The 13,917-nt window shown below is 37.7% G+C and overlaps 1 protein-coding gene across 1 annotated transcript in view; it reads right to left on the reverse strand.

Annotated features, from left to right (window-relative positions):
- Positions 1-153: 153 nt before the first annotated feature.
- Positions 154-13,917, reverse strand: part of LOC128502658 (protocadherin-11 X-linked-like) — a 111,869-nt gene continuing 98,105 nt past the window's right edge. Inside the window, exons 3-5 of the mRNA XM_053472534.1 lie at positions 9,107-11,593; positions 1,519-1,608; positions 154-684 (exon numbers count right to left, since the gene is read on the reverse strand). Coding sequence (XP_053328509.1) covers positions 1,537-1,608; positions 9,107-11,593 — 2,559 coding nt within the window. The 3' untranslated portion in view covers positions 154-684; positions 1,519-1,536. The remainder of the gene's footprint in view (positions 685-1,518; positions 1,609-9,106; positions 11,594-13,917) is intronic.

Below are 13,917 nucleotides of genomic sequence, written 5' to 3' on the forward strand. Positions count from 1 at the left end.
TCCCACTCTTTGATATAATAACAATTCATACATGTTCAAGAAATCTACAGTAAATTCCAGAAAATGAAGATTCTGTTAATTAACATACACAACTATTAAGTATACATTATATTAAACAGATCCTTAAAAAGGTTGCGTATAAAGAACATGACATTCTTTTTTTTGTTAACATATATGCATATGTTTTATTGCTCCCTAAATTAATATTCCTTGATAATAGCCAGATATTACATACATACAAATAAATAAAAAAAAAATGCAATAGCCATGACGCAGTAAGACATTTTTTTTTTTTACAAGCAATATTTGAAAGCAAATCACTATTTTATCCAACACCGTCCTTCAAATCAAGCGATGGCAAATAAATGTTCGTATTTCACGTTTCTATGTTGGTGTCCATGTCTACGGCATAACACAAAGTCTGTTGTCCTTGAGAAGGGAAGAAGAAAAAAAAATATATATATAGCCTTGCCCTGGATACCTTTCAGTAGGGTTGACGCATTGGTTCATCTTTACTTCCAAACCCATCTGGAGATCGGATGATAAAAGTCTTCGTCAATCAGAGTCAGGAGAAAAGGGGTTTCTCGTGCTGTTTCCATATTTCCATGTTTGGTGGCTTAACATCAGATTGTGAACTCAAACGACCTCAGTACAAGACCTCAGATGACGGTGACGTTCTCAGAGCTGGCAAACAGAGAAACAGCATGAGAAATCCCCACCCTGAACCATATCCCCCCCCCCCAAAACCTACCATGATCATCCTACGCGAGTCGGGTCAAACACAGGGACTCTGCTAGGGGATCTTAATATGATTGGGTAGTGTATCCCTAAACCCCTCCCTTTAACATTATATATATATGATATATAATATTATAAATTAGAACACTTTGTATAGTAAGTGTATAGTGATATAATCTACAGTATGAGTATAATATTATTATTATTATTATTATTATTATTATTATTATTATTATTATTATTATGTGGCCGTAAGAGTCAGAATGATTCTAGCTGACATATGAAGAAACGACCACAAGGAGACATTCAAATACAATAAAATTAATTTCCCCTATCCAGGAATACACATGCATTCACGCAATACTATGACAACACTTTGTAGATATTAAATTTAAATTGTCAGGAAATATACTTTAAAAAAAAGGACAATAAGCAGGAGCAGGCAGGTGGGAGAAATATAGTCTGAACTCTCTCAATAAAATTATATAGGATTATAATTAAAAGATTTCTCTTAAAGAATGGCTGAGCTGGCCCTGTATAATGTATGGTTCAGTAAGGTAACTCTTGCATATTTAAATATGCTTTATACAGGGCCAGCCAAGCTATCGGTAGGGCGATGCTTTGGTTGAGTAACCATAAGTAGATTTTATTTTACAGAAAATATGGTATTAGTATGGGAGAAGAGGGCTTATAATGGAAAAGGGGAAAATACCTTAAGAAAAAAAGAAAATATATTAAATTAGTGGGCATGTCTAGATTCGAAATGTATGTAAAACTCACCAAGACAGCAAACAGTGATCAGGACACTGCCGTAGGCTGCCCAACATTTACTGATGCTGCATTATCAAGAATCCAGTGAAAACGGAGGGGCTGGAACAAAGGGGAAAGATCAAGATGAAGTGTAACCGGGATCATCAAAGTTCCACGCAGTGAACGGTACGCACGTAGAAAGTTGGCATTTATATACAACTGTCATTACCATGATGGGCTAAGACAACCGCGATCCGCCCGCAGACTGCAATCACATCAAAACGCAGGTATATTGGCCCAGATTCACTAACGGAGATAAAACAGTTTCACTGTTTTGATTTAGTTGACCTATGGAACGGACCGTCTATGTACGGTATTCAGAAATCTCGAATGATGTGTTATCTTTATGATTGTTATCTCAGAGGTCGCGGCCACATTTTGGTGACTGTCATTCCATTACATAGATATTGTTTGTGTCAAATGATCCAAAAAGTTTCTTATCCTAAAAAGTCTACCCCCCCCCCCGATTTTTAGGTTTTTTTTTTTTATAGTTGACAGATTTTATCACGTCCAGCTGTCAACCAATTGTCAATAAACCAGAAAAGCATTAGTCATCCACCGAAGTACAAAGAACATGTCAACGTTAATTCTGCGAAGAAGACCATGGATGGATACCATGTTGCTGATTTGACTCTCCCTAAGGAGATATCCATTTTATGTTGATCTAGGGTGGTCAGCGCTTTGTCTGTCTACACCAACCAACAAAAATTTAAATTGCCTCATTGAACACCTGGCCACCTTTCCTCGCTGAATTTAGTTTACCTTCCAGCTATTTTGGTCACTAAATGCAACATGATACAGGGCAAAGCCTTTAACACTTTCGGAATGTCATAGCACCGGGAATTGTGAAGGCGGACACACTCTTCCACACTGGAGTTTCTGCTTCATCAAAGAACTTCAAGCACATCATTTCTCTCGCTGCCCGGCAGAATGTACATAAATAATACATTTAGTAGATAGCATTCAGAAATATTGCTATCTTTTGATATGTCAGATAAAATGAGCCAATGCTGTTGGATCAGTCTACTATGCAAAGCATTGGTGTTGGATGTTTTAGACACAGATTGATACAATGGTTTCGGATGTCCCTTCCTTCCTTCCTTTCGTCCTTCCTTTATTCGTTCTTTTCTTCTCCTTCCTTCCTTACGGACACATTTGGATTGTCTCATACTTTAAAGGAGCTCTTAAAAAAAATCCTAATACATGTATTATTGTGCCCCCAACCTTTTCTGAAAATAATTATTTAGTCATATGGAATGCTGCCTTATTAGTCATTTTGCTGGGAACATCTAATTGTCATGTGACACAAAATCCGGCACGGGTAGCTAGTTGCCATATTAACTCAACAAGCTTCTTAAAATGTTCCAACTCGGACAATAAAAATGATACCTTATTGCTATTCCCAATCCAATCATCTACCTTTTCTAGAGGCTTCACAAAGCATCCAGGTATATCCTGACGGACCTTAATAAACGACAAATGTAAACATGTTATGGACATCTTGACCCTAAAGAAGTCTACGGTTGTTTAAGGTCTGAAGGCAGTATCTGAATCAGGGTATTACATACAAGTGAGCAGAATTTAGGAGAAGGCATAAGGGTGGTATTAATGACAATCCATAAGCGATAGTCAAGAAGAGATTTTTATAGAATATGGGACATCTGCTACATGTTTCAACAATTATAACATGAAGATGATCCATGGGATTCTAATTTCTGGATTCTGAATCTGGAATATATACGCTAAGAGATATATAGATGGATAATAAATAGATAGATTGATAGATGTATACCATAAATCTTAAACACAAAGCATTTATCCTCTGAGAAATCCTAAGCCTCCTCTAACCCTGACACCAAGTCAGATGCATGAGGCTGCATATCAATGATGCGATGCTGAATATGTCTAGAAAATCAATGTAACAGTGCCTGTAGCTACCTTATAATACCGTCCTTGTCACACCTGTCAATATCAAACCCTAAAAGTCTTCTAGATAAGCATTTTTTACAACATAAGGGTGAAAACTGCCTTTGAGGAACAGTCGGTGGACAGCTGTCAATAATCAAAGTGCGATACCGTGCTTCATGAGCACTTTTCCATCTTTCCTAAATCCATACCATGGGTGTCATTAACTATATTTACTAAGCAGCATTATTTTACTGATCGGCAGTATAAACCCGACCATTTACAACTACAATATTTCTAAAAATGTGGCAAGAATGTAAAAAAAAATAAATCACCGCTTTATACCTATTCAACTCAACCATGTCTAAAAAGATGACGGGCAGATAGGTGTTAAAACTGGGCGATCCAGATGATGGCTGAAAGCCGCCGGGAGATTGATCTGGTGAAAGGCCTGGATTTCCTCTCCGGCAGAAGGTCACACATAGAGACCTTTCTCGGCCGCGAAAAACACCAGCTGCTCGAACGAGGCTGGCTCTGGCTCGGCTTATACTTGGGCCAATGGCACAGAAATGTAGAATTCAGGCCATCTAACCTGCTCAAAACCCACCAAGAAATAAAAAACAAGCCTAGTGCCCAAAAAGCCTAAACATACAGCTGCCGAGGGGTAATCTCCACCTGCCCCAGCTGCGGATTATTTTACAAACCCAAAGCAATATTTGCAAATCCACATTGTGCCAAACACATTAGCCATTTGAACGTCTCGCGCACGAGAATCATGGTGTAATTTAGCCCTGGATTAGGTCTACTTGTAAAACACTGATTATTAAGGACGTAGATGTTAATTGCGAATCTATATGAGGACTGCCTTTGATTTCACGATCAAAATTGTCTATCGCTGCTCTACTGATTGCAATTTCATTAATTCCCACTTCTGTTTGGATCCAGATTTACATAAAACCTCAAACCCCCATCATTGATGAATCCAGAGCATGTATGATTGCTACAATGTCTCGCAATAAACTACCGCAAGGCTCTATTAAAGTTTCTCTAGCAACTAAAAACTTTTCATGTTGTAAAAGGGTCTGTAATAATTTTTTTTTTTTTTTTTACATTTAAATTTAATAAATAAATTTTCAGACAAAAGGACGCGTTTTCACGATATACATTTCTACCATAGCTTTTGTAAACACTTCGATTTATATGTTATAAGTAGCATTAAGAACTACTTTATATGTAAAATATATAAATCCTGATTGCCAATTTTCCTTCGTTTAAAGCTGACTCAGTACATTTATTTCCTGGCACTGAGCTTTTTTTTTGCCAATCAAGTCATTAATATAAAGTCTCATTTGGTTCCATTAAATATGTGGAATATATTCAGATTTTCTGCACTTTTATGACTTTCTCATAATTTTATAACAGTAAGAAAAATCAGGAATTTGAAATATTAGGTCCATGCTGTGTATCGTGTAGCTATTTTTGGGATATATATATATATATATATATATATATATATATGCTTCTTCTACCAATCCACCGAGACTATGAAACCTCTTTTATATTGCCGATAAATACTTGAAAAAAATTTTCTAAAAACAAAAAATGTAATGGAACTTAAAACGTCATATTGTCCGAGACAGCGCAACAATTGGGCCGGTAAATCCAATCCTCAACATGAAGCATGAGATTAAATCCCATAACTGGGAGAATCCACCAGATCACACCTTAAATCCAATATTTTGACAGTTTTGCCATTGATTTAGTTCCAAAGGACAAACAAATCTTCAGAATCCAAACTTCTTTCCACCAACCCGATTCACAAATTTCCTTTTGTTTAAATCTATCCAATCATGTGCAAAACAGCTCTGTGAACATTTCAGACAACATGTCAAAACTGTCTTGTGTATCCTTTCATTTGTTGAACCCGTTTAGTTTGAGTCTAAAACTGTTCTTCATTCTAGAACACTGGGAATATACAATTTTTTTTAAGGGTTATACGACTGGCAGGTTCGATTTCCAGAATTCAGTAGCAACAACAAAATAATCATTTCAAAAACATTGTAAATTAATATTAAGGACTATCCAGTGGCCCATACAGCTCCACCAGCAAAAAAATACAATGTATACGGCCAAGCCAAGGAGCTTGAGGGTGGACAAAGATAGCAAATTCATGGGAGGGGGTTGTTGAATCAGTCCATGCATTTGTAAGATGGACAAAAAAAACTTTAATTTAAAGATGATACTCGGTTATTATATGCATTAAAGTGCATATTATGACTGGAGTCTACCTATAATGCACAGTTGGGCCATACGTTCTGCATCCATGTGATTAGGAAGGTACACGTGATATACCATGATTATGCCTGTATGTAATGCAAATATTACATCTCATTGATTTATTATTATAACGTATAATACATTCTGGCTATGTAGAGACCAGTGTTACATCTACGTGCCTACATAGGCACTTTCCAGGAGTTCTCCTCTGGAGTTCTCCCTCTCCTGCTCCATATACAAGACAGGAGAGGACTGTGGCCAAAATAAGGGGCAAGCTAGCCCCAAACACACTTAAAAGGGGGAGCAAAAACATCGATGGACAATAACCATCCAGCCAATAATTATTAGTCGGACATAACTACTGTACATTCATAAAATTATGATTAAGTTATAAGGTTTGTTGCAAATTTATAAATAATTTCCTATTGTTAACTCATAGAAAGATTGGCACATTTTTTTTTTTTTTTTTACTATTACCTGCTTGGGTAATCCAATACACGGATACCCGAACAATCATGGAAACCCTTATCAGGAGCTTCTGATACGTTCGATAAATTGAAAATCATTGGAGATTTCATCTCCGAACCTGACTTTCATCGAAAGCCATGGCTTTAAATTGAATGTGGCAGTGTTTATTTTTAAGTAAACAGCCAGTGTGTGTCGAGTAAAGCTTATCGCTGCCAAATCGTACCACCTTCTGCCAAAATAAATACTGCAATTGGCTTCTAATCATTGTGCCGATTCCTGGATAGGTGACACTGGACCGAAAGAACACTCATTTCCATCCGTTCTATGTGCATAATGTCTTATGTTTCACCAGGACATTCTACCGCATTTCTCTTTCTCCTCGAATGGATTATTTGTTACCGATTATTCGCTGGTTGATTAGCTTCATAAAATATATTCCCTCTTTTCACCTCCCGGAACCACTTTACATCGCTGACGCATATTCCATAGACGAAGCAGTCATCATTTTTTCCATACTGAAACAACGGCAGCAAAAGAAGAAATATATATAAAAAAAATCATGGAAATATGTGTTCTCCGGGGTCAGGTCATATAAGAAGCCTGACAAGGTGCCTTCTATAGGTCAGTGAGTTGGACATCGATTAAGGATTTATTTATTTAGAGCTACGAGCCCAACCTCATAACTAAATCCAGAGAAGGTCAACTAGACCTTTTGGATACATTCTAGATACATTTGTAGACAATTCTGGCAGAAAAAGACCGGCTATTGGTTATTCTTATAAGACCAATCACGGCAAACTTTTACTTGATTGAAGAGCTGTTTCTGGGGGGGGGGCATTTAACTGTAGCAGAAATTATGTTTCCAATGCTACATTTATATATAAAAATGTCAAATTCGTCTGCATCTTTAAGAATCAGAAAATCACTAAAATAAAAGTTTTACAAGTATTTTACTAGTTGGCTTTATCTTTATGACCCTTCACCCCCCCCCCCACCACCACCACGAAACTCCCTCTTTGATTAACTCATAATAAGAGGCTAAAATGACTTTAAATACTATAACTATATTTACCTTCATGCAATTTGTGGTGATTGTGGACTACACCTTCATTTCTATCATTTCTCCTCACTTTGGTATCACTGAAACTTACATTGAAAGCCCCCCCCCGCAAATAATTACCCTTCAAACCGTAATTGTCTAAATGTACTTTTGTGGCTTTTTATTAGTTTTTATGATTGAATTTAACCAAGTATTCACATAAAACTAGCTTTCCTTACTGTAAACAAAGCTACAGCTGTGCAAAAAGATGATATGATAAATATTACGCGCAGAACCATACATCAAGTACTTGCGGCGCTATATGATATGTGAATGGTGTAATCTTATGTTCCCAGTTAGATGGATTTGACACGGTAACATCGATTGTTAATGAATTCCCCAAAGGATGCATGAAATATTTAGTTGCAACCAAGTCTGCTGGATAGTAATGCAGCAAATGTACATTCTGTAGGAGAATCACCAATTGATGAATAACAATATTAGCGAAAGCCGAGTTATAATCCATAAAATAGTATCTGCGGAAATTACTCCACAAAGGGCGGACTCCGCTAACGTGTGATACATTTTAGAGCTTTGATGTCAATGTGAGACGCCTCTGCAATATCTTCCACCCGTGGAGGATCTCTCGTGTTACTTGTTTAAAAATATAAAGTCGTTTTGGATCAGAAAAAGCACACTTTAGCCCATATTTGTTTGCAAATAATATTGGGGCTAAGAAAAATAACAATAATTATTATTATTAGAGTGTAAGCTTGTGAGCCGGGCCCTGTTTACCTAGTGTACTGGTTTGTCTTAGTCTGTCAGACCCTTTGAATGTATGTGCTTTAAGCAGTGTATTAATTGTTAGCGCTGTATAAATACAAAAAAATATTAAATTTTCAAAGAAAATGCGATTGATAACACTGTAATTACCAGCTAGCTTCCCCTGCGGTACACTAAGAGTTAAGTTGTATGTCTAGTATCTCACGCTAATAACTATCATTTCTTATTTCTTTAATGGTGAAATCTCTGTGTTCCTTTGTAATAATCAGGTAGATTGCTAAACCTCATAATATGCTTATTGTGCACTTAGGATACTGAATCAAGGGTTTTCCCTCGGCGTGTTTCTTGCCCAGCTTAGGCGCTTTGGATGGTTTAGGTTTATCAGTATGATTATATGAAATATTAAATATAAAATATGTTGATAAAAGAGCTTCTCAACAACTTTAACACACGTGCTTATTACGGCATCATTCGTATTGGGTGACCATTATTGTTCTTTATAAGAGAACTGGTAGCTGTTCTGCTTGGGTTTCTACATTTTCTTCGCCCGCTAGCCTAGGTTGCTCGCAAAAGACCTTGAAGTTCAGTTTAGTCCTGCAGAAGTCCGCCATCCCATTAGCATTAAGAAGCACTTATCAGATTGCGCTAAGCCTTATTGCTCTGCACCTGGTCCAGATTATCAGGATTCCTATGCATACAATAGCACTAAGAACACAGCAATCCAGTTTCTTTGTTTTTTTTCCCTTCTATCGCTTCTGCAAGCGTGTAGGTTGCAGCTGAACCAAAAAGGGCTGCACTGCCATCTACAGACAGTAATATCCCATAATGAAATCATTCAGCATCCAATTTTCCCCACAGCCAAGATCCACTTTATTCTAATTTTCTCTCTTTAACATCCATGAGTCACAAACTGTTTATATTTCAATGCTTCAACCAAGCATTAACTTTTTTTTTTGGCTTTTAATCTTTTTTTTTTAGAAAGAATACTGGTATTAAAAAAAAGAAAAGTGAAGCAAAGAATAAGAAATCATAGAATCAGACACTGGAAAAAAACAACTGATTGGATAAAATTACAGTTTAATTTACCTGTCTTGTATGGATGGGGCCAGGTGCCTTGAAGCCTCCTTGGCAACTGCATTCAGAGACGCTATACGGATCCGAGCTACTGGAGGAACACTTAGACAAAGAGTCACAGCCCACTACAAAGGTATTGTCGAGGGGAAGCTCTTGAATCACGTGATGCTTCTTAGGAGGAACTGGTGTCTCAGGCTTTATCTGGAATGTAGGTTGCGGAGAAGCAGACTTATAGTGCTTGGCCAGATCGGGGCTGTCTGGTTTGAAGGTAGTTGGTGTGGTCGCCCAGTTGTATTTTCCCATCGTCTGTTCTTCTAACTCCACGGGAATGTCCAAGGTGCCATTGATATGCTCATGGGCTGGATCCTCGGTTTTGGATTCTTCGATTGTAACAAAGTTTAGGAGAAGGTTTTTGGGAGAACGCTTCTTCTTTTTCTTCTTTTTCTTGATCTGTCGATTTTCTTGGTTTGGAGAAACCCATTCCCCGCTCTGTTTGCTTTTCTGAACGACTTTATGTCGTGGTGTTTGACGGCAACGTACCAAAGCAGTAACAAAAATGACGAGGATCACGGTCATCGTACCAGCAATTATAGCAATAATGATTTTGACATAATCATTCGTTTGTGGGGTTATCTCACCATCTCCAATGTTCTGCCCGACCGGTGTCTCCATATTCCTTCGCACAAGTTCTTGAATATAAGATCCATTGGTTATTGTTTCATTTACAAATAAATGCACCAGAGCTAGTGTGTGGAATGGCTCAGGTTTCCCAGAATCGTTTACTTTTATCACAAGTCTATGTAAACCATGATCTCCAACAATGATCTTTTCTTTCAAGCTGATATTCCCAGTCTTCTCATCTATAGCAAACAAACCTCTTGAATTCCCTCCTATAATGCTATAACGAAGGTCCGCATTTATGCCTGTATCATTATCAACAGCAAAGACTCTGGTAACAACAGATCCTGGATTGGTTGAGGTTGGCACTAATTCAAACGAATAATTGTTTGAAGGGATGACAAACATTGGCTTGTTATCGTTGACGTCTTCAACAAATATCGTGACCTTCACGGTTGAGGACTTTTGTGGGTTGCCTTTGTCAACAGCCTTGACCTGAAAAGTGTATGAACCTTGTTGCTCTCTATCGAATGTTATGTTTGGTCTGATGACACCAGTAATAGGATCGATTATGAAATTATCCTTTGCATTGACGAGTGAAAGAGTGACTATGGCGTTCTCCCCTGAATCCGCGTCGGTTACTGTAATAAGGCCCACTGTGCCGTACATGGGTAAGTTCTCTGGGACATAAAAGTTGTACTCGTTGTGAGTAAATGATGGGCTGTTGTCATTTTGGTCAAGAACTGATAAGGTAACAGTGGTGTTGGCCTGTAAGGAAGGACTTCCGTTATCCTTTGCAATCACTGTAAATGAGTATCTGTCTTGTTTTTCCCTGTCCAGCTTCCTCACCGCAGTGAGAATCCCCGTCCTCCTATCCAAGTTGAATATTGTCGGAGCATTGGGGCCAAGAATATAACTAAGTTCCGCATTCCGACCGCTGTCCGCATCGGTGGCACTGATTTTGGTTAATTCCGTTCCTGGCGGGTTGTTTTCGATAAACGACAGGCCAATTACCGGCAGAGTGAAAACAGGTGCATTGTCATTCTCATCTTTTATTTTAATAAGAAGCATTGCCGATTGATTTAAAGGTGGCTTTCCAGAGTCCGAAGCAACAATTTTAATGGCATATTCTCTTGTAGCCTCAAAATCAAGAGGCGCTGCCGTCTCCAACAGGAACTGATTGTCAAACACTGGCTTTAACCTGAAAGGAACATCATGATCCGTAAAGCATGTCACTTTCCCATTTAGATCGGCGTCCTTGTCAGTTACCGTTATTAGGGCTATTTTTGTATTAAGTGGCGCTTTCTCAGATAGTAGCACAGTGCCATTCACCGGATTTATTATGTACCTGGTGTCAATGGACGGAACGTTATCATTAATATCCGTAATATTTATTGTAACGGTGGCTCTGGAGGGGGTTGAACTGCCATCACTTGCCAATACAGTAAGTTTATGGTAGTGAGACTCTTCTCTGTCCAAGGGCTCCTTGACTGTAATTAATCCAGTATTGTTATCTATAGCAAAGTGTCGCTTGGCAAGGTTGGAGATCTGATTGCCAAAGTAAAAGTGAATTTTCGCATTTGAGCCCAGGTCAGCGTCTGTAGCGTGAAGCTGAACCACCGAAGTCCCAACTGCGGCATCTTCTGGGATATTAACCTCAATGTCCTTTTCCTTAAACACAGGGCGATTGTCATTAACATCAGTAACGGTTACTTGTAAAATGGCGGTACTGGACCTCGGAGGATCTCCGCCATCCTCCACCTTAATCTTCATTACATATGTGTCTTTCTGTTCTCTGTCCAGACTCTGCTGGACAATAAGCTGGGGCCATTTGTCACCTTCTGGTGTTTCAATTACATCGAGTCCAAAAACATTTTGACCCTATAAAACAGAAAAAAAAGAGATTAAGGAATTTTATAAGCCACTATATAAAACATCCTACAACAACAATTGTAAAACCCCATCAATAAGAACATCTAAAGCAGTATTGGCCTCCGCAACTTACAACAAACGTCCATAAGGCATATAAATCGAGCTGATAGACCTTAAAATGTGAAATTCAATGTAACAGGGTATGAATCAAATAACCTATACATCTATAAGACTGTATTACAGTAAATTACTAACGGGGGCAACCAAATGGGTCTAATAACCGTCTTTATGAAAACCATTAGACGTCGGAGGCCAGAATATATGGCATGGACTTTTACTATTCTCATAACACAAAGATTCTTAGGAAGCTATGCAGCTTTAAAACGTCTTGCTCTGTTTTATACCTAAAATTACAAACATTTTTCCCAATGTCTAACTAAACACAATGGTGCAATCATTTTCACGCTGTAAAAAAAATGCCTGTTGTTATTTTTTGTGAGGTTGTCTAAAGTAGATTGTAAAATTATAAACAGGCTTATTCAACCATTTTCTTTTTAACTCTGAGGTTTTAAAATGATTTCTCCAACTAGCGATTTTTTTTGCTTTATTTTAAAGCCTTTATTTCCCTTGTCTTTATGTGCACTTGTTTGAACTCAATGTTTAGAGCAAATAATTGTTCCTCCTGTGGAAAGAAGACATTTTATTGATCCGCTAGTAGTTTGAGTTTTCTCTTTCTTTATATCGGCAGGCTAATAAGGCGTTGAGCACACACATCATTTATGGGTTTTTTTGTAATAACTTGGAAAAATTAAAGTTCTGAAATTTAATTTGGAAAAAAAAAAAACCTAGAGTTTTCTCTCGACTGCTTCGCCTTCTCATTAGGACTTGACTGTTAACAATCAATAGAACGGGTCTGATGTTACATAAACTACATAAGTTTTAGTCCTTATACACATCGTGCTAGTAACTTTCCTACCAAATATAAAGGTTAATAACTGTTTATATAGCCCACAGCAAATACGCTCAACCTGCATCCCTTTGGTGACATCAAACATACCCCTCTTACAAAAAATGAAGGTGAAAATATACATAAATGCAATTAAAGCTAAACATTAACATTGGTAGTTATGTATTTTGCCCCTACTACAAAACGAGGTATGGGGACAATTGCCCCTCCCCCGGTCCATTAGGCTCCCCAATGTGCTGCTGCTCAATGGATCAGTTACAGGGAAGATCTCCCCAACCAGTCCATTTGCGTAGAAGAATAGCTTCTCTTTTCGGGTTTAGATGGCCCTTGTGAGAAGGATTAGTCTAAAATGCTGATGGATATTAATTATGTTATAAATAATGTTATCAATGTGAATCACCCTTTAGTAGAGACCCTCCATGCATCAAGCTATTTTACAGCATGCGAATATTACATTTAAAAGACACTTACAAAGTTTATTCATAATTGAAGGTCCTTTAATAAACATGGAAGTTTGTTGAATGCGTCAAAAAAAACTAAGTGTTGAAAAAAGTTTTGATTTTTTATTTGATGGAAAAAGTCAAATTGTTAATTGAGGCCAATAAAAGATCTGATCTGTTTTTTTGCCCTAAGGACACACGAGATCTGAGTTTTAAAAAGTAAGAAAGCCTAGAGAAGGTGGTAGATAAGCGGAGTAGTATGTGGTACAGTGACGGCACCACAGCAAGTATAGGAAAGGCATTAGACTACCTTAAAATATGAGACAAAGCCAAGCAAGTTTGGAGATCAGATGGACCAAAATCTTCTTACTGTAGTTAAGTTCTACAAAGGGCTGAAAAACTGAATTTAAAGAGTCGAAGTATACGTGAAGTGAGTTAAACATTGAATGCAGAAGCTCTTGGATTTTTTTTAAGTGCCTAATTTTGGACACCAAGAGGATCTTCACTAATAAGCAAGTGTGTGATGCTTGTTAAAAGACACATGATGCTTCCTTTGCTGAACTTAAAAGGCTGGTACGCATGTTCCAAATCACATCAGCTCTTGGTAATGAGCATGAACTAGCATTCTGTTTCCTTAATAGTCAACTTCTGGAGGAAGCTGCTATGTGTGCACAGCAGAACTCCGTAATTGCAAAATAATTATTTAAAATATTAATTAAAGGGAAAACTGAAAGCCCTAAGTTCACTGGAGATCTCTGCCAAGCATGATTTCTATATACTCCCAAAGGAAAGATTATCTGATGAAAGCGAGAAACATCACAACTTTTACACATACCGGTAATGAGTCTTTGCTGTCTACATACAGAAAGTAATCATGGTTTCGGTTACAATTTTTTTTTGTCTAGCTGTATATAGCCTCTTAGAGT

The sequence above is a fragment of the Spea bombifrons genome, chromosome 8 (assembly GCF_027358695.1).
Source record: "Spea bombifrons isolate aSpeBom1 chromosome 8, aSpeBom1.2.pri, whole genome shotgun sequence".
In the NCBI taxonomy this organism is placed as follows: Eukaryota; Metazoa; Chordata; class Amphibia; order Anura; family Pelobatidae; genus Spea; species Spea bombifrons.